This window comes from Lycorma delicatula, chromosome 11, assembly GCF_047948215.1.
Source record: "Lycorma delicatula isolate Av1 chromosome 11, ASM4794821v1, whole genome shotgun sequence".
NCBI lineage: Eukaryota > Metazoa > Arthropoda > Insecta > Hemiptera > Fulgoridae > Lycorma > Lycorma delicatula.
This window is the reverse complement of record NC_134465.1, coordinates 76,381,646-76,408,198: the sequence shown is the minus strand read 5'-3', so window position 1 is coordinate 76,408,198 and position 26,553 is coordinate 76,381,646. Positions and strand designations below refer to the sequence as shown.

Sequence of the window (26,553 nt, the reverse complement as noted above, 5' to 3'; positions counted from 1 at the left end):
TACACTCCAAACATATACTTTCAGAAATCTTTTTCTGACGTTTAAATTAATTTTTGATGTAAACAAATTATATTTCTGACCGAAGTTTGGTTTTGCCTGTGGTATTCAGCATTTTATATCGTTCCTGCTTCATCCATCTTTAGTATAATTACTGAAGATGGGCCTACCTCCATAGATATGCGTCTTCTACCTCCATAATCTTTTCTCTTCCTATTTTTACATTCAGTGATCCATCTTCGTTATTTCTACTACATTTCATTACTTTCATTTTGTTCTTGTTTATTTTCATGCAGTAGTTCTTGCTTAGGACTTCATCCATGCCGTTTATTGTTCCTTCTGAATCCTTTTTACTCTCAGCTAGAATTTTTTATATCATCAGCAAATCGTAACATCTTTATCTATCATGATCACATAATCATTTTAAACAAAAGTATTTGTGTAGAATCACATTATTTTTGTCACTCCAATCAGTCTTTATCTAAAGCAAACATTCATGAGTTTTTTCGTGTGGCTGCAAGTTTTTTCGGCCCTGCATGTAAGTCATACCATAATTTTTCAGAAGTTAATTTTATAATTAGTTTAACGTAGGCCTCAATTTACATACGTTTGGTTTTATGTGAATTAAAAGAAACTCAATTAAAACCCCTGGTAAAATAAGATTGATAAAAATACATTACCCATTAAATAAAAAGGTTTATTTGAAAAGCATATTAGATTTTTGAAGTAGTATTTTTTAAAAATTGCCTGGTGCAGATGTTAGCGGTCCACATAATTGGGCTTTTGGATAATCTGTGTATCACTCTACTTTATTATAATTTTAATAGGCAATTTCTATTAAATTGTAACTATTCAGTTTTTTACAATCTCATCTGTATGAAACTTGCCAAAGTGGAAATGTCGAAGTCAATAATAATAAGTTTTATTGTAGTATAGATGTTATCTAGCCATGTGATCATTACTTTTGTTTATTCTCACTTTAGTTATTAGAGTTAAGATGCCAATGTGTATGGGGAAAAATTAAACTTTAGAGAGTAATATTTAATCAGCTGTTGATTAATGAATTGCAGCACACCAAAACACTAGTTCTTAATAATAATGTTAAGCATATAGTGCAATTTATAAAAAATTATTTTTATATTTCTGTTTGTGATTTTCTTCTCAAATTTTTTGTTAAAGATTCATACAGTAGTTAACAACTTTCACTTGAGAGAAAGTCTGTATTATTAAAGTCGTTAGCATTTATGGATGTATTGTATGCTAATAAATATACTTCAGTTTTTAAACATCTGCTTCATATAAACTAACTTTATTTATTAAATTGAAAAGTGCTTTAATTTTAATCTATATTTATTCAGTTTACATGTCGGTCCAGTATGTAAGTTCCAAAAGTATATGCTAGAATAAAGTGTAAGTGGTATCTTTTAAAAACATTCTTTCAGTAATTTCTTTTCTGGATGTTGGCATCTCTGCAAGATTCACAATGAATGGTTTGTTGATATTGTCTAAAACTTGAAGCTCCTTTCATGATTATTTACCTTCACAAGTTGTAAGGTTAAGGTTTTAAAAATAAATTGCACGATCCATATTACCACAGAATTTTTTTTTACAGTACTTGATGCTGGCTCAAACATGTAGGCACCTGGTTATTTTTATAACTTTAACACTAATGTAAATGTAATAGATGAAGAGTGACAATAAGATAAAAAAAATTATCATGTTACCTGGCTGGATTTGGAATTTAATTCCAGTTGTTTCCAGAGTTTTTTTTAATTTTCTTTTTTATTGTATATAAAATTCTTCACAAAGATTTATAATCCATTTGAGTTATGTCTTGTCAAGTTTATGAGTAAATATCTTTCATCGGGTATATTATTTTTCAGAATTATAATTTCAAAATTTTTTAGCTAAACCAGAAATAACAACTTGTCCTTAGCGTACTAAAACACTAAATTGAAAAATTGAAAACACGAGAAAAATTGTACAAATAGTTTTAGTAATGGGTTTCTCTTTTTATATTAGTTAGTCTTCAAATATAAGAATCTATATAAACCTGTTGTTTTTTAGTATTTTAATTTCTTCTCTGTTGCAGTCAAAAGAAAAGAAAGATCGTAGCGGAGGTGGTGTTAGTATTATGAAAAGAAGTTTTTTCAGTATGAAAAAGTCAAAGTCACCTCCACCTGCTACATATTCAATGGATAATCCAGTTTTTGAAGACGGTACTGGAACTACTTCTACAACTTCTTGTGCTCCACCATCAGTAGCTGTCTCACCTCATCCTGTACATGTCAGGTAATTTCAATTTTGGTTGCTTATTGCTATTATATGATGCACCCTATGTATGTTTTTATTTAAAATGTGTTGTATTACATCAAAAAACAAATGAACATAAATTAAGCTCTTTTAATATAAGTTTAATTTTTTATATACGTTTAATATAGAATCAACACTTTCAGTGCACAGTTAACATTGAAAGTATGTTACATAAGGCAAATTTCACTAGTGAATGTAATTCTAGAACTATGATGTAGTTTTAGAATGACTGCTTTATTGTCTTCTGTAAAGATCTAAGTATTACAAGTTTGTTTCATAGCAAGCCTCAGCTTTCTCTATTCTGTTTTCTATAATATAAATTAGCGATAAGTTTTTACACAGAAAAACTTTAGGAGCTTTGCTTTCTAGATTTGAAACCGTGCTATTTATGAATCGTATTGTCAGAAAAAAAATTAGCTAGAAACTCAGCTTAATTCCAATATTATAAACTGTAATTTTTACACAGTATTCAGTTTTTATACAAAAACATATTTCCACGTTTAATGGAATTGCTATTTTCAAATTACTGAATAATTTGAATTATAGTTCGTTGGCTTTTTTTGTTCTTATACCGATTATCTGCATTTTATGTTTTATTGTTTCTGATAACATTAACTTAGCAATAATTTTGATGATAAAGATCCTGTTTAAATGTAAATAGTTTTATTTTTATTTTCAACAGTTTTATTACCGTAAATGGCTTTTAAATGATGATAAATGCCACTAATATCCACTTTTTCCACCGTTAAAGATTCAATCACTGCACTTTGTTTAGGATGCATTAATGTAGCAGGTGTGCTTGGTTTCATAATATTGGCAGTTGATAGAAAATGAATTAGTGTGTGTGGTTCATTGAGTTTTGAAATGTTAGTAGTAGTGGAAAGAGACCTTAAGATAGCAGCATATATTGCTTTATGCAGCATTTTGATTTTCCTATTCTGTTCCAGTGAGCATTACCTTTCAGCCATTCCTTGTATGATAAATATAATTCTTATTGGTAGTAACAATACTAATGTCTAGGCACTTTGAATTACTTCTTTGTTTTGCATTATTATTCCTAACTAAAAATAAAATAAAAAGAGTTTTTAATCTTTTTTAATAAACTTTTATCATTTAATATTTTTGCAAAGAATATACTCTGTAGGTTTGTGATTATGAGTATGTGTGTATTTGTACAAAAGAAACTAATGGATGTAGTGGTATTTCCAATGCTATCTAATTTCAGTTATAGCTGCAGATGTTTTCTACTTTTGTTTAGTTTATTGAGATATTCTTCTTTTAATTTAAACATTGTAGTGATATAGTGTGCTAATGGGTATCAAAATTTCTTTTAGTATTATCCATATTTATTATAGTTATTTTAGTTTTTTTTTAAATTTTATTTATGTATATGTATTTGTATATTGAAATTATTTATTAGTGTACAGCACTTTAGTGTGCAGTGCATGCATTTTTTCTACGTTTACATTTTTTTTGTGTATTTGTGAGAGCATGGAAGCAGAAATTTTTGTGGAAATTTTACGTCTATGATTTGATATAAAAAAGTAATTTTTTATTTTGTCATATTTAAAGAATAATTATTCCTAGTTATATTAATATAGTTGGAACATACGATTAAACTAGTGTTGTTATCCTGCAGTGGCAATTATTAAGACAGAAAGTTAAAGTTCCTTCACCTTTAATTCTTCACAATCTAAACACCACCCCTTGTGTTTGTAGCTCTGATGGGCTGTACTCTGGAGGTCATCTTTTAGACCCTTTAAACCTGATAAGACATCACAGTCGTTGGTTTGGTCTCAACCAGGACTGGCACGGTTGCAGGGCAACCCTGCCACTGTCAAATTTATGACAGGACTTGTCGGGATGACAGGGTTACATATTGTACCGAGGACTGAAGGAAACCAACAGAAAAGACAGTGCAATTCTTCTCAGAATAAATTTCAAGCTTTACTTTATTTTCTAAAATCATACTGATATTTCTTTATTGTGGCAGAAAAAAGCATTCATTATGAATTCTGAAAGAAAGTTTCCATTATTTTCTTATATAAATATGAGGTCTTTTTTCTTTTTCAAATGTGGTGGAAGTCAGCTTGAATATTGTCAGTATTTATAGTTTTGATTCCAAAATGACAAAATACATCGATCTTTCTTCATAGATTATTATAGAGTCTAAAACTTTTGTCTTTTATTTTCATATCGTTAAGAAGATATGGAAGGATGACAACCATGCTTCTTTCTTCTGTAGCGAAAAATAAGGAACATGCATAGCAGTCAATTTCTAAATTTTAGATGATCAATTATTACTTTTTCTACATTATTGAATTGAATTTGAAGTTTTAAAAGATTATTTTAATATTTACTCACCGAATAAGTTCTTGAAGTTATTTTTCATCGATTAAAGTTTTCGGCTAATGAGCATGTGGTTCAGTCTCAATTCTCTAACTTCCATAGAAGAAAGTTACACGTCAATCAACTGTAATTTTCATATATTATGGATTGAGAGTCACACTTATCCTTCAATGTGTAACATTTAAAAATTTATGGTGAAAAATAAAATTAGTCACTTTGAAGATTGTACTTCTGCTTTATGCCTTCTCTTTTTTCTGAAGTCTCTGGCCCGAGTTGGTCCATCTGTGTGATATGCGATTGATATCACTCTTGTTGTCTGAGATAACATCATTCACAGATAATCCTGTAGGAGTCTTTTCATGGCTAGGAAGGTCTTGAATATTAGTTGCATCCTTAGACCTTTCCCTCTTAGAAAAATCAGAAGGGTTCCACCGCACTAAGAGCGGCACTCCTTTACAGGAAACATAACAAATATCCAAATTCTTCACCTTTAATTCTCATTTTGAGTCGGTTTTTTGTGAACAAAAATTAAAAGAGAACTTAACAAAATTAAAATTAAAAATGTTAAAGTTTACCTTAAGCTTATAAGTTTTATCTCATATCATCATAATTTGATTTTACAGTAGCATGCAAATTAATCAAAACAAATGTTATTTAATAAAAAGTAATAACTTTATTTAGAAAAAAAAATCATACCTATACAATTTGTAAACTCTAGTAATTAATATATCCTTTATTCTTAATCATTTCACATACTTGATTTGGCATTTATTTTACAAGTGTACACAAACACATTTGTTGATTTTTTAATCTTAAAACCATACTTACATACTTACCACTTTTGGCTCTGTGATGTGAGTGATATTGTCTTGGCCTTTTCGGAGGTCCTGGGTTCAAATCCTTGTCAAGCATTGTATTTTTCATACATTACAAAAATTACATTCATATTCCTACACACAAGTTTCGAGTTTCTGGAGTGAATTTCATCAAAAAAAAAGCTTTCCATCCAGCTGCTATAAATTGGCATCCAACAATTGATATTAGTCTATTCTAGTGGTTGCTAATGCTCGATTTAAGTCCACTGCAGAATATTTTTTTCTTTTACGGCCACATTTGCCTTTACTTTGAGGTAAAAGGAACCAGTTTGTTTAAATTGTTTTAAAGTAGCATTCTTTAGTTGTAGTTTAACACCACATTCAGAAGCTATTTGTTATTGTGCCATACCGGTGTGCTCAGTAAGAGAAGCAATTTGTGATTGCTTTCTTGGAGTTATTTCCATTATTATATATTCAACACAAACAGAACAAAAAATACAAAAAATTTGTTAATAATGTTGTAAAAGTTTTTGTATTAAAAAATGAAGTTAACTTTCACAAAATACTATTTATAACATGAAAATTGCTAATTAATCAAAGAATAATCAATAACTACACATTACACATGCCATGCAACGTAAAGAATGGGTGTGGACAAGCATGTAGCCACAACATAGAAATAAATAAAAAATTCCCTATTGTCAGATTAATTTGCTCGCCACTGTACATTGTAGAATGTTTAAAAAAAAAGAAAAAATTTAAATGTAAGTAAATTTGCTCAACTTATGATGCAGTTTTTTTGTGTAGAACCTAGAATCTTGTTTTTGAATAAAACACAGAAAAGTACTTCGTTCACCAAAAAAATTCTTTCTCTGTTATTTACTACCATACCTCTGTCATTTAATTACCATAAGGTAATTTCATCCTTATTTAAATTGTACTTAGGTAAGGATAATTTTTCCGAAATATATTTTTAAAAATATAACAGTTAAATAACAATAATAGTTGTTAACAGCAGTAATAACTGTTAATAATGTAACATTTAAGAAAATATTTGCAAACCCCCCCCATTTTGACTCAATATCCACTTTTATTTTAGGAGGAACACTGATGGGTTAACGTATGATTTCTTTAAATATTAATTATTTAACTCTTTTGTGATAGATCCCAGGCAGTAAATGTTTTTTCTTTTCTTTTCTTTTCATTGTATACGTTTTATTATTACATATTTAGAATAAAGAAATAATTATGCTTTGTATGAACATAAATCATTTTTATTTTTTTCATGTATTTTATGTATATGGCATGAGAGATTAAAGCTCTTGGTTATTAATTATTATGTAATTTATGTTATTACATAGCAGTTTAATTACTTTAATTTTGCTGTTGATGTATTGCTTTTTTTTGCATAGTTTGTCACTTTTGCCCCATTCTTTTTTCTCAATAAATTTTTGGTAATTTTATATATGTTTATATTATAATTACTCATAAATTTTTTTTGTAAATTTATCTGAGTTTTGATTTTTTTATTTATTTTATCTGAATAGAGTAATGCATCTTTCAATAAATAATTAAAATATAAAACCCACTTACCAACAACCTTTTATTTCTCCACTGTTATGATAACAGTGAAGACATATTTTTTATTAATAATAATAAAAAAAATTAAGTTCTTGAAGATGGAATTAGTTTTTGAAAGTGCTAGGACAAATTAAAAAATTGTTTGTAAGTGGGTTTTATATTTTAATTATTTATTGTATAATCATACCAACGAGCCATGTTGATAAAATTATTATAATGCTTTTCTTTTTATAATACATCTATAATAATTGTATTTGAGTGTTGGCTTTATTTTAAAATATTGAAAAACAGAAAAAAAGAAAATTATTAATAGGAATTAAAGCTTTATTTATGTTTTATACTTGTAAATAATATTTTTCAATATAAAAAACTAAAAATAAAAACGTAGTATGTTAGTTTTTTTCTTGCAGCTGTTTCTTTTAGAATGGTGTTAGGTGTTTTTCAGCTCAGATTGTTATTATTATTTGTGTGTGTGTTTAATATGTATATAAGATTAGAATTTTAATTTAAAAATATTAAAATTTGTTGTTTTTTAATTGGTAAATTATGAGTTTATATGGCTAGTTTACTTAAAAGGATACCGGTTCAATAATGTTATATACAGCTCCAGGAGCTTGTTGAATGCTTCTTATAATTAATTGTTTTATTGGTGTTTCTCTGGTAATTTACTATAGATGTGTTTTATTATGCATTCTTATGAATTAAGATGCGTTAACCCTATACTATACTATGTTATAGTTACTAAAACATTTTGATTAAACAAAAGTGATTTGTTTAATCACTTGTGATTTGTTTACACTATAAGTTATTATTTTAGTTAGAAATATCTAAAAATAATGTATGTAGAGGAATTTACATATATTTATTATTTTCACTTATAAAAAAAAGTTGTTTTTTTAATAATGAAATGTCGTTTATGATATTTCAATATAAAAAACATTGATTGTAGATTTTATTCTAGTGCATGCATATACACTGGGTGTTAACAAAGTATGGGAACCCTTAAATAACTTTTCAACAGTTAAATATTTAAAACCGAAGTTAGGCAAATGTTCCTACATCAAAATAATCTATTGTTTGATATGAAGCTACTGCTTGGGATTTACTGTTAGTCACGTTTGAAACTAGCAGTGGAAAATATTAATTGGTCTGCTTTAAACTTGTTTGAAAATAATGATAATATGATATAATAGAAAATGTATTACAATATGTTATAACTACAGTAATTGCCTTCTATAAAAAAAAACCTGTACAATACAAAAATAAAAGAGCTACTACAAGGTCTGTTAAAAAAATAACCAAACTTTATTTTTTAAGCTTTATAATTAATTTATTGGACCATGTCTCCTTCAGAGTACTACCCTCCCCTATTCACATACTTTTCCCAGTGGTGTTTCCACTTTGCGAAGCAGTCCTAGGTAGCTTCATTTGAAATGGCCTTCATTTTTGGTCTTTTGCTTTAATGTCATCAATAGTCTTAAAACAGTGTCCTTTCATCACTGATTTTAATTTTGGAAATAAGAAAAACCTGGCAAGGAGCCAGGTCCTTGATATTATGCACGGTTCACCGTTTCACCTTGCAGCAAGAGTTCAAAATGCACAATTCTTTTAAAAATGAAAAAAAAAACAGAGAGCATCACTTTGACATCGGATCGAGACTGACGCATTTTCTTGGAGCATGGAGTTTCTTTGCCAGTTCATTGTGATGATTGAACTTTTGTCTCAATGTTGTAGCTGTAAACCCGGCTTTCATCTTCCATTATGATCCTTTGCATGGATGTTTCATTGTTATCAGTTTGTTCAAGAGGTTGCTGACAAATTTCCACTCTATGTTCTTTCTGCTGTTCAGTCAAAAAACGAGGAAGAAACTTTGCTGCGATTTGATGCGCATTCATTTTTGCAGTCAAAATGTCACAGTATGATACAATCAAGATGCTAACCCCTTCTGCAAGTTCTTTGACAGTCAATTGGCGATTTGCATGGACCAGATTGTTGATTTTCTGAATACAGGTGTCATCGATTGCAGTTGAAAGCCGTTCTGGTTGAGGGTCATCTTCAATTGACTGGCGACTGCTTTTAAATCATGAAAACTATTCATAACATTTTGTACAACCCAGAGCGTCATCTCCGTAAGCTTATTTCAAAAGTTGAAATGTTTCTATGAAAGTTTTCTCCCGTGTCATGGAAAATTTTATGTTGTATTGTTGCTCCTGAAAATCGCACATTACAAAAGTCACTACTAATACTTAAAAAACATTGCACTCAAATTACAATAACAGGGAAACTAAACAAGATACCGACAATCCAAGAACATGTGGTTTCAGAGGAGCTTATGTGGAACACAATTCTGCCAGTCGCACATCACTAATCTCCATTGATGCAGAATTTAAAATGTTCAGTTATTTTTGAATAGATCTCGTATATGTATTCATTTTTCACTTCTGATGATAATGAAATAATGAATTTGGTTGATACTTGTGTATCAAACAGTTAATGTTATTTAACAAATTATCGCATTTTAGTGTTGAGTGGTATCAGGTGTTGTATAATAATAGTTAATGTACATGATAAAAACAATGTTTTATCATGACACTGAAATATAGTCTTTAGTTGTTGGTTTACTTTGTAAAGATTGCATGTGGGGAAAAAAGTTAATTTTAATAGTGAGGAAGAAGTACCCCACTAATGATTAATGCTATTTTTATTCCAGTCTAGCCACATCTTTATCTTAGTAAAATAAATTTTCTAATTCCACATTTATTAACATTACCCATCATTGCAGTCTTAAAAACGTTATCGGTTACAGAGCTTCTCTCTTTATGTTCAAGTTTCTTTTGTGCATATCTATAAAGTGTCATTAGCTAATGGGATTAAATAAACTTGGTAAAATAAATATAAATAATTTCCTAACCTCAAATTATTTCAAGACATCGAAGACATATTCTTGGAAAAAATTTGAGCATGATTGGTACTTGAACTCTGAACATCCAGATAAATTTAATTGAGCGTACTTTTTTTTACATTTTCCTGCAATTTTTATTAAAATTATCAATTTTATGTTGTAATTTTTATTATTAAAAGCAATTATTGTTAAAGAAAAATAAATGTATGCAAATAAAAACTTTGGTTTCTCATGAAAAACGTGTTTCAGTTTCAGACAAAAATTGTTTTTAGAAAAAACTTAACTAGATAACTTTTAAATTAATTTATATCTTTTTAAATTAATTCTTGTTAACAAAACTATTGAAAATGAGAAAAATTGTGTTATGTGAACAGGTTTTAAGTTAATTTCTATGAAACTGACCTACTGGTTTGAAGCTTTCTCGATTCAAGACCTGCAGGTACTTGGTTCCTTATTCGTGCAGTTATGATATCTGCAGGCAGCTTGTAACAACTCTGGATTTAGGGGTTCTACTGTATTTTATATTATGAGAATAGTGGAGGATTAGTATTTGTAGATCCACCTTGATTGTTAAACATTTCAACTGTTGGTTGGTTTTTCAATAAAAGTACCATAAACCTCAGAGATCTATCGGTAAAGCTGCTTTAGTTAAGCCATAAGTATACCAACAATGTAGTTCATGCTACAGCTCATATCCTTTGCATGGATCCAGTAGGAATTTTCCTGATAATCAAATACAGTAAGGGAAAAGGAAACCCGTCCGGAAGGCCTCTTTCAGGCAATGGGTGTCCATCTTAGCTGCAATCTGTCAGGAGGTAACGACATTTATCTTGCATGGCATTATAATATTAATTATAGATTATTTCGCATATACCAGATTAAATATTTGCTGAAACAGGTTTATTTTCCTTTACATATTAAAAAGAAGCTGCTTACTGTACTTCTCAAAAGAAAACCTTCACATGTCCCATTAGAATTATGTGGCATGATTATATACTACTACTAGACTAAACTGTTTAGCTCCATCAGAGGTTTTGGGCAAACTTTCTATTATTGTAGCTTCTACTTGAATATTTACTTGATGTAAATTAATTAAATGTAAAATTTATCTAAATTACTATTTTTCAAGCCATTACTAATTTGTATGAGGTCTTACTTTGTGTTAGATTTAAAGTGTGAATTTATAAAAAGTTATTTAAATTTATGAACCTTTAGTTAGTGTACTTAAGTAATTAAATTTCTGTAATTAGACTAAGGAATCGCTGTAGTATAATTGCAGTCACACACTTTTTTTAATGTGCTTGTAGGCTGGTAAACCAGCTATTTTTTATCAATTTCAATTAATTTACAAAATTCTCTACATTTATATGCAGCTGACTTTTTGAAATCATATGAAAAGGTATTTTATTTATTTTATTTTATTTTTCAAATTTTATCACCTTTCTTTTCTAACGTTATGAAATCATAGTTTTTTTTATGTTTTTTTTAAAATAAAAAATTCTGATTTTAAGTTTTTAGTTCATTTTAATCATGAATTGTTAAAAAATAAACTGAAATGAATTATTATTCTATGCTCACCTCCATTGTGGAGTAGTAGCATCTCTGCTTTTCATCCTGGATCAGTCACCTTTCAGGTTTAGCATTTTTCACAGCCACAACAATTCATTTCTCATCAGCAGTTGTAATTAAGTAATTCGCATTGGTTGCTTGTGAAAGGAAATAAATAACAAATAGCATACCAATCGTCATAACATACTATACTATACTATACCTGTGTGCCGTACACGAACAAATTGATTTTTTTTGTTCAAATTCTACCAGAGTGCAAGGATTATTAAAGGAAATACCATTCATTGAATTCCAATATCTCTTGCACAGACATAGAGAAGCGATTATCTACAATGACTTAAATACTTTCATCTGGGCTATGGATTGGCACACTAAACTCAAGTTTTTCTATCTTGCATCGAAAAAGTTTGAGACCAGAATTGTTACAAATTGATAAATTATTGAATTAATACACCAATTTTTATATAATTTGGCAGAAATGTTGTACATTTTATTTTATTATAAATTATTATTAAGATGGTGATTGATAAGTTGTTGGTGGTATTATTTTGCTATTGATTTTTATTTTTGTTAAATTTTGTTTGCTGTATTTGTGTTGCTTATAATTAATTTTATTTGCATACTAACACTACTTGTATATTATTTACTAAACCGAAACACCTGTCTCTTCTTTCTTTCTCTCTTTTATATATATGTCACGATACATACATCGGGTCTCACTCTTATCTCTCGCATCTGATCACTGGCTTGCATTGTGTGCACGTTTTTTGGATTCATGAATGAACAAATGGATGGATTATCATTATACGTCTGAATGAAAAAACGAACGAAACAAATTTTCTACAACAACATAATTAAATACAGATCCGGTTCGTGTCCGAGCCAGTTGTTACAAGTATTACCGGTCGATGCGATCAGTGGATTAAACACATCCACAACATCTCCACACCATACTACTACAACTTCTTCACATTCACATCATCATAGATTGTTCAGTCCATCTACATCGCAACGTTTGAAGCATAAAGAGCGTCCTAATATCAACTTAGCACAGTTTTCGAGGTATAAATAAACACTCAGTCACTATTAATAATATTGGTTGTGCATGATTGTAATGTTTAGCGGTAATATAACTTTGTTTGTTGTTTATTGTGTATATTGCATGATTGTTTATAATGCCGACAATTTTTTCATTGTTTATCTTTTTTATGTATATGTACAGTGTTAATATTAAAATGCTTGAACTTATATGTTCATATAATTTAGTGGCTATAAATTTTATAATCGAATTTTATTATATTTTCTGCGCTGTTCTATTCTCAAGCATTTTTTTATCAGCGATTTCAGGCATTAGTAAAGCATAAGGGTTGCAGTTTTCAATCTTCACAGGAATTCCTTTTTATTTAATCGACAAATTATGTGTTTTATTGTCACTGTTTCTATCTTAACTTGTTTAACTTACTTTACTGATGACTGTGAGTAAACGTGGTAAAGGTTTGTTAATTTAATATATATTGTACAATTTGTCAGCTGTAAAAGTATAACCATCAAGGGAGGGTATGAAATGGACTCTCAGGGTTAGAGAACATCTTTATAGTATTGCCTAGGTTAAGTGTATATCAGTTGGTGATAAGCCAAAGCAGCCTTTGGATTATCTTGTGTCCACTTCCTTAGTGTTAATCATATTATTCTGTTATTGTGTGAAAGGCTCAAATTCTCTAAAGTATTAATCGCAATGTGTTTTTTTTTCAAGGATCTTGCTAGAATTATGGAAACAGAGATAAGTCTTAACTTGGGTTACACTAGGTCTAAAATCTGTTAACGTTTGCATCTATTTATACAATTTATCATATACATAATTTCTGTACGACAATTTGTCACAGTTTTCTTGACGTTATAAACTGTTTCAAAATTTTAATCGGAATTCAGCATTGATGAATGCTAATTCAAATTTTTGTTCAAATAATGTTGCCAAAATTGACAGACTATTAAATTCTTTTAAGATTGAAAGAAAAAAACTAAATCCTAATTTTTTTAATGTAGATTGTTTAAAAACATTTTTGACAAGGCTGTGTACACTCGCTACATTATTTTTATATTACATGTATTGTTTACTTATTTAATTTGTTATATTTACATTTTAGTCTAATACTTATATTTTTATTTTTCTGAAAGTTTTTCCAAAAGATGGAATTTTTTATAATCTTTTAATGTTTTTGCCTTTGCGTACCACTATCAAAAGTTTTTTTTTTGTGTATTGAATGGGGCTATTTTTTTCACGTTTTATTTAAGAGTTTTATATACATTTTAATAACTAGAAATTGTACTGATTTACAAAGACCCTGTAATATTAGACTAGCGTTGTTTTTATTTTTCTTGTGATTATATGAGAGTAGGGTGAAAAGTTCCAGGCCTGATGGGAAAGAACATTTTTCTGGGTACATTTTGATTTATTTTTCAACACAGTCACCATTAAGGTGTACACACTTAGCCCAGTGTTCCACAAGAGCGCTTATGCCAGTTAGGTATATTAATTTATCCAATTTCTTAAAATAACCATCTATGGTGGAATAATGTCATTATTGGTTGAAAATTTCTTCCCTCCAAGCCATTTTTTTTTAGGTTAGGAAACAAGTGGTAGTCACTGGCAGCCAGATCAGATGAATATGGAGGATGTTGGAGCAATTTGAATCTCAGTTCGTTGATTTTTGCCATTACAATGACTGAAATGTGAGTTGGAGCAATGTTTTGATGGGAAAGTACTTTTTTTTCTGTCAAATGCAGTAGTTTTTTCTTAATTTCATTGCTGAGATACTGCGATAGCCATATAATATTCACCATTTATTGTTTCACACTGTTAAAGATAATCAATGAAAACTATTCCGCATGCATCCCAAAAAACAGTTGCCGTAACTTTATAAAGGATAATGTTGTTTTTGCTTTTTTTTGGAGCAGGTTGACTGTTTTCAACCCATTGTTTTGACTGCTGTTTTGTCTTGGGAGTGTAGTAATGAACCCAAGTCTTATCAACCATCACAAATCAATGTAAAAATTCCTCTGGATTACATTGAAAGAGCTCAAGACAATCGCTTAAAAGTGCACAACTTGTTCCTGTCCAAATGTATGTGCAAAATATTGCTTATGCATTGTGTTACCTGCCTACAGGTTAACTCGTTCTCTATCGCTTGCTGATCAACCAAAATGATTTTATGCACTTTATCATTTCTGACATATTCACTTCAGAAGGGTGTCCACTGCGTGGTTCATTGCTAGTATGTATTCGACCAGTTTTAAACTCTGTGACCCAGCATTTAACTTTTGTATTTGCTGGAGAAGAGTCTCCCAGTGTTGTATCAAGCTCTTCTTTAATTTTCTTTTCATTTAAGCCTTTCAGAAAAAATATTTAATTACTGCACGAATTTCCGAGAAGATAAAAATCCATATTTACAAAACGTTAATTTTTTTCAAATTTCTGTAGATTGTTAAAAATGTCAAAATGCTAATTTTTTATGTATTGTGCTACATTGGATTTTAAAATCTAGTTTAACTATATAGTTTAAAATCTAGTTTACATGCCTTGTATTATTGAATTTCACTTTTTAAATGATAACTTATTAAAAGTCAACGTTTTATAAACATGGATTTTATCTTTTCCTTCATGTAGATTTTGATAGTGGAACTAAGAAAAAATCTAAATGGCATGTGACCACCATTTGCTGAAATTCTATGGAATGATTCCATTTTATGGAATAAAGAATTCCATTTTAAAATAAAAAGAAATGAAAAGTTTGTTATTACTTCAGGGATCAAGCAGTATAACAAACTAACCCAAATTGGTTGTTCATTTTAATTGGATTGTATAGTTCTTTGTTTTTTATGTAGCTCCAGCCTATGTAATAATTTATATGGTTCATTTTCAATAAACATTTGAAAAGAAAACAACATTTTTAGGGTATTTAAGTTTTAATAAAATTTATTGCAGTGTTTAATAAAGGCAATAATTTTTATAATTGACAGTATGTGTTACATTCGTTATCCGCTAAAAGAAAGATATTTATATCTATATACATGCAGTCAGTTTATCGATATTATAACTAATTATATATTTTACGTACAGAAATTTAAATATGTTTGTAGTAATTTTTAACTTTGTGGATTTTGAACAAAATAAAGCACTAGATAGGGAATCTTGGAGAGCTGCATCAAACCAGTCAAATGACTGAAGACAAAAAAAAAAGAACAAAATAAATTCTAGGTTGTGAAGTGCTCGTGTGTATTGGACAGCTTCATGTTAGCTCAGTTTGGTTTATTTTGCTAATGCGTTGAAAGATGGCCCTTTTATTATTACTGTTCCACTAACTTATTACTGCCTTTTAAAATATGAATTCAGAGTACTTAATTGTTAAAAAGTGAAGTTGTTTTTTCTTTTATGTTAAATTTTTTTTCCATTAACTAATGGAAAATGTTTTGGCTTATGTTTGTGTATTACAATGAACACTAACACACAATGAAACTGTTCTACAATTGAGTATTATATGAAATGCATTTTTTCAACTAATTCCTTCCCTTTGGTTGGGTTTTTAAAAATTTCTTGAATTATTGAGAAGTTTGAAGGTATGTAACTGTTTTTGGTCAAAAAGAAATATCAATTGTATCATTATTAAAATTAATATTTGAGAAACTTGTGCATTTTTATTTAATTATTGTTTGTTCAAGAGGTTAGTATTATTACTTTTTACTCTTTTGTGAATTTTCTAACTTCTTGCTTAAAGCATTGGAATGCTGTCACTTTAAAAAAAAATAATTTTTTTATAATATAAAATTACATTAAAAGTTAAACAAATTGAATAAAATTGATCAGCTTCATATATTAAGATTCTAAATTTTGGATTTACCACAATGTACTGCAGATAACATTTTTTACTCATACATGTTTTTGTAAGTATTTTTGGATATCTGCTTTGTAATATACATTTAAATTGCTTTTAATGTATGCTTTTATATTTTTATATATCGCATGACCTCACATAGACATTTAATTAAAAAATATATGTTTAGTGCTGTAAGTATATATATTATGCTTAAAATGTTTCTTGGTGTTTTTATTACTGTAATTTTTAATTAAAAATTGCAGGTTTTTTTACATTTAAAAATTCTTATTATTTTATTATGAAAAAAGGATGTTTATATTTGATTTTCTGAGTTTTATGTTTAGATTGCATTTTATTCATTAAATTGGTACCATATTTTTTTACTTACCTGATGCTGATTGGATTAGTTCTGTAAGTTGTAATGCTACTGCACCATTTTTATTTGTCATGTTGCAGTTTTTTTTTTTTTAATGCTTCCGTGGATTTTTGAAGAAGAGCTACAGATTTACTTATCTTACTCTGAATATTAAGAATTTTGGAATTGATATTTTCAAATCACTGTAATTTTTTCAATATATTGTCCAACTTTGTTTTAAAATCGAAACCCCCTAAATATTTTCCAGTTTTCCATTGAAAACATAATTTTTGAGATTTTCTTTTCTTGGGTATTTTCATTCTATGTAATTGTTCAGATTCTCAGAGTTGAAAACCAATGTGATGGCCAACTTAATTTTTTCCACCGTAACTCGGGTTTCTAATGTAATTTTCTAGAAGGAAATGTCATTTAAAATTTCTCTACTCTGGTATTTTTCTTCCATTGCTACAGCTATTAATAAGGCTTGTTAGAAAATTCTATTTTCAGTCATGTCTTGGCTTATTTATACATATTATTTCAGTACATTCAAATTGGAGCCTGCGTGATTTATGGTTCCTAAACATTCCCAAATTTTACTGTATTTGGAGAATCTTTAATTTGCCACTTCTGTTGTTCAAATATGCTTCATTGGTAAATCTCTGAATGTCATATGAGTATATTTCATAGCAATAGCAGTATTTTTTAATTTACCATTTGTTGTTTTTTCACAAATGCTGTATTACAATTAATATTTTTGACTGAGAAAACCCAGTTTTTTTTGTTATGTAGTTTCTAATATAGTTATAGAATAAATTTTGTAAATTTTTTTCTCCAATGCAAAACAACATTTTTGTTATGTAAAATTTATGCACAAAATTCTTATCATATTATGTTTAATTCGCTATGATATAATACATTAAAGTAAGAAAGTAGAAGGTTCTAGAAAATCGTAGCAGTTTTCTATTCTTACTCTACACCTTAAAGGAATTGTTGAAAAATTAATGAAAAATATGTGACCTCTAGAATATCTAAACTAATTTGTAAGTTTATGAAAGAAAATGTACATAAATAAACTTTATGTAGAAAGTGGAATTGAGTTGTGTAATTGTAGTAGTTGTCAGAAAAGAAAGATTTGTCTTCAAAAAAATTGTTTTACAAAAAACTATACATTCAGCATTATTCTTGAGAGTTTCAGCTTATGAAGAAAACTGTAAGGATTATGGCAAATCGCAAATAAAAAGTACTACCGATTTTTTTTTCACCTGGTTTATGTATTAGTGAAATTTTTGTTTTCTGTAACTTATTTAAAAGATTATTTTAAAGAATTAGTCTTAAAAATAGACTTAAGAATAAATGGATTTTTATCTGTTATTTAAAAATTAAAAAAAAAATTTTATCATTGTATGTTTCATAAGGTGGCTGTTTAAAAAAAAAAAAAATGCTATTTTGCCTCTGCAAGGGTAGGATTTTTTTAGGTACATATATTTATATATATGTGATTTCACTGAGCAGTAGGATACTAAAATGGTTGTGATGGAAAGAAGAATTTCCATTAAAACTATATGTGATCTCTCATCTCAGTTTTTGGTTAGAGAAAAATACGTTAGCCTTGCTTAATTTGTATTGCTTTACAGCAAAACTTGTTGAAAGGAGTAAAATGCCAGCATTTCATTATACATGAAGTGTCACAAGCAGTAGAGGTTTCCTGATTTTAATGGAAAATATTTTTCTGAAAATTATATATTAATAATGTAGTTAAATATATAATTCAGTGCAAAAATTACATGTCTTTTTTAAGGATATGTAACAATTCATACAGCAATACTTCCATATATTCAGTTTGATCATATGGATGTGAGAAAGGTTGATCTTGCACAATTGTTTCGGTTTGTAGAATAACATTTCATTAGAATATAATATTTTGCAAATATAACTATGTAATATTAATTTTTCCCGTAATCTATTAACAATTTGTTAAACATTGAAATTGCAATACAACAAAATCAAGTGAAGAATGGAATACTTTTCACTTGTGTAATTTCATGGATTATTTATTTATTATTATTTTTTTTAATAAATAAATATATATTCATGAGAATAATATAGGAAAGAACAAAATCTAATGCGATATAAAACTGAGTTTGTTCTTTTATAGTGACTAGAATAACCTGCTTGCTTTATACCAACTCAATAAAACTCTGAACATTTTGGACAAATCCACAGCTATAAAAGTAGACTACATAGGTCATATTTAATACTGCTGTAACATGGTGATTTACTCATTCATCTGCACCTGATGCAAATCAGTGCAGATGCAAATCAATGTATGCTCAACTTTTACTGATCTTAAATGTTTCCTGTATTACTATCGTCAGATTCTCATTTAAATTTATTTTCAAATGATAGTTCTGAAATTCATTTCTGGTGATTCTTTTATCAGTTATAATCTTGAGTTATCACAGTAGTATAACATTGTCTTATGCCTCTAAATATGAACTATGTCGATTTAAAGATTAAATTATATAGTTTTATATTCTTGATTGATAAATTGCTTCATGAAATTATGCCTCGGTCAATAAATTGCCTGTAGCTGATCCATTTCCTGTATTGGTTTACCTTGCTCAAGCTTCAGCAAAGGGAATTTCCTTTAAAAGGATTTTCCTTTTTAAAGTATATTTGTATTTTATTGTAACATCAGCTTTACTGTTTACAATTTTAATGTTTTTTCCTTCTATTTACTATAAAAATGTACATAATTTTATATATTTTTTGTTCTCTGCATTAATAATGGTTTTTTTTTTTTAATTTTTTATTAATTAATTTTAATTATTGGGGTTTTGATAAGTATAACTTATTTTTCATTTTGATATTTCCAGGAGTGGTGATGGTGGTTCACCAATACCAGGTTCTGCTGCTCATCATAGAAAATCAAATTCACTCGATTCTGGAGCTGTTGTCGGTGGAACAATTAGTGATCCACGTAAACCAAAACAATTAGTACCAGTTGTTAAAGAAAGGTTAATTAATTATTTTATTATTTTTTAAAGTATTTATTTATACACTTACTATAGGTGTATAAAAAATAAGAACCAATTGCCAATAAAATTTGATTGAAAAAAGCAAATCAGATCATACAGACATAATAGTAGCTTCGTTTGGGTCTTACAAATAGTGAATAGAAACTATGATATTTCCTGTTAAATTAGTTTCAAGTAGGTTTGTACACTTGAAGTTTCAAAATAACATCCAAATATTTTTATTAGCTACTGTAAGTTTTTTTTTGTTTATGTTCCATTGCTAAAACTTAAAATTTGAATGTATACAAATAGATATAATAAACATAACATTTATATGTAATTTGATATTACATTCTGATAACGGAATGTAATATCAATATGACTGTAGCTGACCCTGCTGGAGCATTATTTTGCGACTAAAATCTTTTTACTTTATTCCAATATTAGACCCATCTGGTTCCATTTTTGTAAGACATTTTATAAAGACTGATATTTTTAAAACTAATTGGTCAAATTACATGATTTAATTTTTTGCCTTAAAAAAGTAGAAAAAATTCTGCTTCATTCCATTCTAACAATTCTAGAATAATCTCTTGGATGTTACTAAAACTTTTATAGAAAGCAATATGCAGTTTTTCACCACCCATTATTTAAGTATATAAAATTATATTTCATATGTAGAATTGTTTTAATGCAGTTTTTTTTATAGCAGGTGTAAAAAAAAGATTATTGATTTTTAGTCTAGAATCAATGAGCAAAAAGGACAGTTTAGATTGTGCAATGGCTGTAGATTGATTACTTACCTTTCCACTTGACAGCGCCACTTGCAAAGATGGGCGACTCTTGAACAGAAAACCTTCTGTGTTTTACAGCTTTGTGACTGAATCTGTAGTTACGATTCAGTGTGCATCCATAGAAAGTTTAATTGTGATCCTCCAAGAACAATAACATTTGTTGATGACACATAATCAGTCTGAAGCCTATCAACTCTGCTTGAGTGCCAACTTGGGATTGAAATGTTACACATGAAGAGGTGACTTTCTTGTTGGTATTTTATATAGTGATGAGTTGATATTTCATTTTACTGGAAACGTTAATACACATAATGTGCATATCAGGCGATCAGGCCATGAACACCTTAAATATGATAGGTGCTCCCCAACATTAAATGTTTTCTGCGCAATATCCCGATGGAAAGTTTACGGACCATTCTTTTTCCCGAAGCAAGCACAACAGGAATTGCTAATATGGATATGCTGTGTAGACGGCTCTACTGAAGCTACAAGATGGACCAGAGAATTTTATTTGGCAACAAGATTGTGTGCCTTCTCACTGGCATAATGTTTTAGGTTGAATGATATTTACCCTGACCAGTAGATTTGTTGGCACAGACTCGATGATACTTGTAGAGCTTGTTTACAGTGGCCTCCAAGGTCAGCTGATCTGACCCATGTGATTTTTTTCTTTTGGGGGTTTTATAAAGGATTTTTGTTCCCTGCTACCTACTGATCTACTTGATTTTAGGCACAGAACTGAAGGAGCTCTTGCTTCCATTACTTCAGACATGCTGGTTAAAGTACGGGATAAACTCTCTGTCTGTTGGATGTGTACTGTGTGACAAAAGGTGCTCATATTGAACGCTATGGGAAAAAACCCTTTTTCTTTTTCCTGTTTAGTCTGGGAATTACCATTCAGGTATTACTTCAGAGGATGAATGAGGATGATATGTATGAGTGTGTAAATGAAGTGTAGTCTTGTACAGTCTCAGTGCGACCATTTCTGTGATATGTGGTTAATTGAAACCCAACCGTGAAAAAACATTGGTACCCATGTTCTAGTATTCAAAATAAAAGTAACTGCCTTTACTAGGACTTGAATGCTGGAACTCTCGACTTCCAAATCAGCTGATTTGGTAAGATGTATTTACCACTAGACCAACGCGGAGGGTTAGGAAAAACCCTATATTCTTTTTTGTACACCTGTACATATATGTATTTATACATATAAAATGTTCCACAATAGCTTTGGTTCGTAAACTTTATTACAGTAGCCTTAGTAAAAACAAACTGTCCGTACAAGAAGGCCCATTTATTTATGTATTGAGCAAATAGATGACATGCTTTTACAAAATAAAAAAATCATACAAAGCTTATTTTTAGGTTTTTGAATTAATAAAATTTAGCTTAAATTAAACCTAAAGTACAGCTTTGATGTTTTTACATTAAATATCAGTATAATCCAATTCTTTTACCAAAATTTGCTAGACTCCCTTAAAAAACAAATATAGATAAAATTTTTATGATTTCACTGGTGAGGTATGTATCATTAGGATGCTCATCATTAAAATAAATAATATATCATTTCACATTTTATCTGCTTTAAAACTGATCAGTCCATGTGTAGGTATTTACCAGTTTATTTTTATAGTAATTTCTACAGAGATTGGCATGTCAGTTTTCTTTATTGTAATAAAAAATTACAATTTAATGAGATATATTTCATTGTACCATTTGCATTTGCATTTAGATTGTAATAAATTCTTTCTGAATGCATGTTGCATTCTCTCTGTATTTTATTAAACTGTAGTTCTGGTTTATGAATTTGCAACAGCAACTGTTTATCTTGGTTAGAGCTTTTAGTCAGTATAGGCAATTCAGTAGTGAAAAAACTAAATTCCTTATAATATCACTGATAAAAAAACAACAAAGCATTTGTTTTCATAAGCACGAAGTCAGTTGATAGTACTACTGCTGTGGTGCTTTTCCCTTATCAGATTTTGTAGATGAAAACATTTCCTTCTATTTCACAGTAAGCTCGAACTCCATCTTGCTGAAAGACATGGAATTGAATTTTATAAGCAAAGTTGTTTTTGTTTCCAGAGCATCTCTTAAGTAGGCCGCTGAGGTTACAGTTCCTTATAAAGTAAAACGACTTTGTTATTCCCCTTTCCTATTGAATAAATTTTTTTGTTATTACAAAAGTTCCTTTATTTAATTATGTAACTTATATTTTTACAGGTTCCGTTGTATTGTGCCTTACCCCCCAAATAGTGAATACGAATTAGAATTACAAGTCGGCGATGTTATCTATGTGCACAAAAAACGTGAAGACGGTTGGTATAAAGGAACACAGCAACGTACTGGACGTACTGGATTATTTCCTGCTAGTTTTGTCGAGACATTCTGAGATCCACAACCTCGCATGTTGCTAGAAACATGCATCTAATTATATATATATATATATATATATATATATATATATATATATATATTATGTTTATTAATATATTTCTTCTACATATATGTATTATTATATAGCATTAATTTAATGAGTTAATATTTATTGTTGTCTAGTTTAAGTATTTAATTGCTGTTAAGTTTGAAGGTATTTTTTTTTTATAACATTGCACAAATAATATTTTTATACAGTTTAACATTACTTAATTTTATAATTTTTTTGTTTATTTTATTTTACAGTGTTTTTATAGTAGGTGTGATTTGTAAGTTTTTCATATTTACTTTCTTTTATTGTTCTATTTTTTCTTACAATTTTCATAAACAAATTTTTTTTTTCTTATGTAAGTATATATATATATATATATTTTGATGACTTATGTTGTGATGTTTACGTATCAGCTGTATAATCATGCTGATGTTCGTTATGCATGTTGTGTTACATTATATCTCAGCGATGTGCAATTTTACATTAACTTTAATTGACATTAACATTTTTATATGAACATACTACCAGGTTTTTGTAACAGTTTTCTCTCTCTCAATTATGAGCTCAATTTAGCATATTATATTGATATATTTATCAATATTATATTGATGAAGAAAAGTTTGTATGTCATATTCACAGGTTTACTTATGTAAATTTATGAAATACTACAAAAGTTACATAGTTGAACATTAAATTACAATAAATTATAGCTTAAACAATAGTAGATACATTTTTCAACCGTATAAAATGCCTAGATGAAAACAAAACTGTTTAGCTTTCTCAAACAGTAATTTGTTTTTCTTGTATGGAAAATCAATAAAATAAAGAGCTAACTCAGTTATTATAATAATTTGTTTTCTTTTTAAAAATAAATATGTAAATTAAATGATTAAATTTTAAACGTATCTATTTTTATGAATTTGTACCAGCAGCATAACAAAGATTTTTCAACAAAGTATTTGCTGAATTTAAAAAAAAAAGTCAGTTTAAGTATTCAATATATGGTGCCTAAATAATGAATGTTTATATACAACCAAGAACATCTTCAGCTGTATTAAAACTATGCAGGTGTAGGAAAATGAAGTTTGTGTTAAAAATTTCAGATTTAATTTGTATACTTAAATCTTTTAAATGACATAGACTGCTACAATAAATAAAATTAGTTTTGAAATTTTACAGATACTTTTGGTTTATGTGCAAAATCTATTTATAAATAATTTTCTGATGTTGCAAATGAAGTAACATTTCTAGAACGAAATAGTTAGTGCAGCCATTGATGGGAGACACCGCTATTTAAATAAGCTATTTTTAAGCAGTTTATATAAAGTGTCATTTCTTTGAAAGCACTAAGCGATGTCATTTATCAAATTAAGTTTTTTTTTCATGTTTGCCAATGTAATTTATGATAATCTGGTAACCTTTATGTAAGAATAGTAGTTAATAATAACACTGTTTTATAAGAACAAACTGTAACAAAGAATTGATCAGTATGAAGCAGTATGAAGATCACATGAAAATGATCTTAAGATTGACTGATCTTACCATACCGACTTTAAAGTAGGATTTAAAAAAAAGAAAAAATCTGCATATCAGTGTGATAAATCAGTTGAATAAAAACATCACTATTACCTACCTAGTTTTAACACTTACTATATTAATTTTTCGTACGTGTTTTTTTTTCTTCATTAAAATCATCTTTCTCATTAAATAAAATAATTTTTCCTTTATGTAATTTATTTACTTACAAGTATTATTTAAGGCAGCTTAATTTTCCTTAAAAGATGTTACTAATATTTTATTTTTATTTTTTTGTTAGCCTTGTTTATTTCTTCTTGTTATTTTTGGTATTGTATCTATGTTTCTAAAAGATGAAAATCTTTCCATGACATTAGTTGAATTTTATTTTTATTTTTGTGTGAATGCTTTTCAGTCAAATGGCAGTACATAAATATGTATATTTTTGTATTGATAATGTATTAGGTTTTCATAAATCTATTTATTTATGGTTATTTTTCTTTCTTGTACTGTGATAGGTTGCTGTCTCCTATTAACCAATGCAATGCCGTAAAAATGTCAGCTTACTCTGCGATTTTATGAAAGATCAATACAGTCATATTTTGTTTAACTGCATTTATATAAAGAAACTGTTTTACACAGTTTGACAATTAAATAATGAAATTGATTTCATGAAATTAATTAGAAATGATGTTTCCTGTATTTTATTCAAAACATCCTTTTTGTATCATGCCAGAGGTGATACTATTAAGTAATGTCTGGAATGATCTCTGCAAGTCGTCTTTTGGTATGATCTTAAGACTCAATTTCATATTTTGTCAGATGTCTTCAACATTATCAAAAATGCTGTTTTAATGGTAACTTTAATTTTTGAAATAGAAAATAATTGCAGTGAGATAAATGTGGAGCATCGGGTAGGGAAGATCGGCTCTTGTGAATGTTTTTGGGTCAAAATACTCCTATACTTGGTCACATTTTTTCTCCTTTTTTTTTACAGATATCTAGTATTCAGTTATTCCTCTTAATTATCATAATTCGTTCTGGATATAGTTTACTGTGAATTGTCAGTATCCAAAAAACTATTATATTTCATATATATTAAAAGATTAAGAATGGTTTTTAATACATTTTTGTAGATGATGAACAACATAAAATTTTTAATTGTTTGCAATCAATGAATGTATATGCTTTGGTATAAAATGCAATATCCATTAAGAAAATGTTCTACTAAAATTTTGTTTTAGGAAAGATTCATTACAACAGGCTCAGTCAGTGTATTGTTTATATGAAATATTTACACATTGTTTTTATTTTAACTTATTTTTGTTTTGCTGAACTTCATAATTTATATTTATTTCTTTATTTTTTAAGAAAAACTCTTATTTTCACAAAATCATGGTATTTTTTTAATACTATTAAAAGGAATAAGTATTGTACTGTATAAAGGAAAGAATGATATATTTATTCAAGTACAAACAAATTCATTTTCTTTACGTTTGAATTTTCTGTTGACATGTTTTCATTGTAGATTTCAATTAATGGAAACTGTGATTTTTAATGCACACTTTGATCAACTGATAAACAAATTGTTAACATATCTTCTGTTAAAGTAATTTTAAGACAGTCAGCAGCAACAACATCCATTACAGTACTCTTACGCTTAAACTTTTCACACAAATTTTGTACTGTCATGCATGAGGGAGAAACAGCCATATCATTTTTCTTGTAAAAGGTTTTTACTGTGAACACTTAAGGTGATAATTGAAGATAAAAGTGCACAAAATATGAAACATTCAACACTTAATTAAAACAATAAATTTTAGTTATAAGAATGGCAGCTGCATCATTTTTTTTCTACTTTACTTTTAACATTAAAGTAGTAAGTACTGCTATACATATATATATATATTTATATATATATATATATTTTTTTTTTTGAACAAATATGTCTATGTATTTGACATAAATAAATAAACATTGTTAGAAAGAAACACTATGATACCTTTGCCTGTTTAATTCTTAAGGTTTATGTATTTATGTTGAAAGT

At 28.3% G+C, this 26,553-nt stretch overlaps 1 protein-coding gene across 1 annotated transcript in view; it reads left to right on the top strand.

The window, feature by feature from the left end:
* Positions 1-22,955, top strand: part of POSH (SH3 domain containing ring finger posh) — an 82,544-nt gene extending 59,589 nt beyond the window's left edge. The window contains exons 15-18 of the mRNA XM_075378872.1: positions 2,090-2,289; positions 12,391-12,588; positions 19,629-19,769; positions 22,787-22,955. Coding sequence (XP_075234987.1) covers positions 2,090-2,289; positions 12,391-12,588; positions 19,629-19,769; positions 22,787-22,955 — 708 coding nt within the window. The remainder of the gene's footprint in view (positions 1-2,089; positions 2,290-12,390; positions 12,589-19,628; positions 19,770-22,786) is intronic.
* Positions 22,956-26,553: the final 3,598 nt, after the last annotated feature.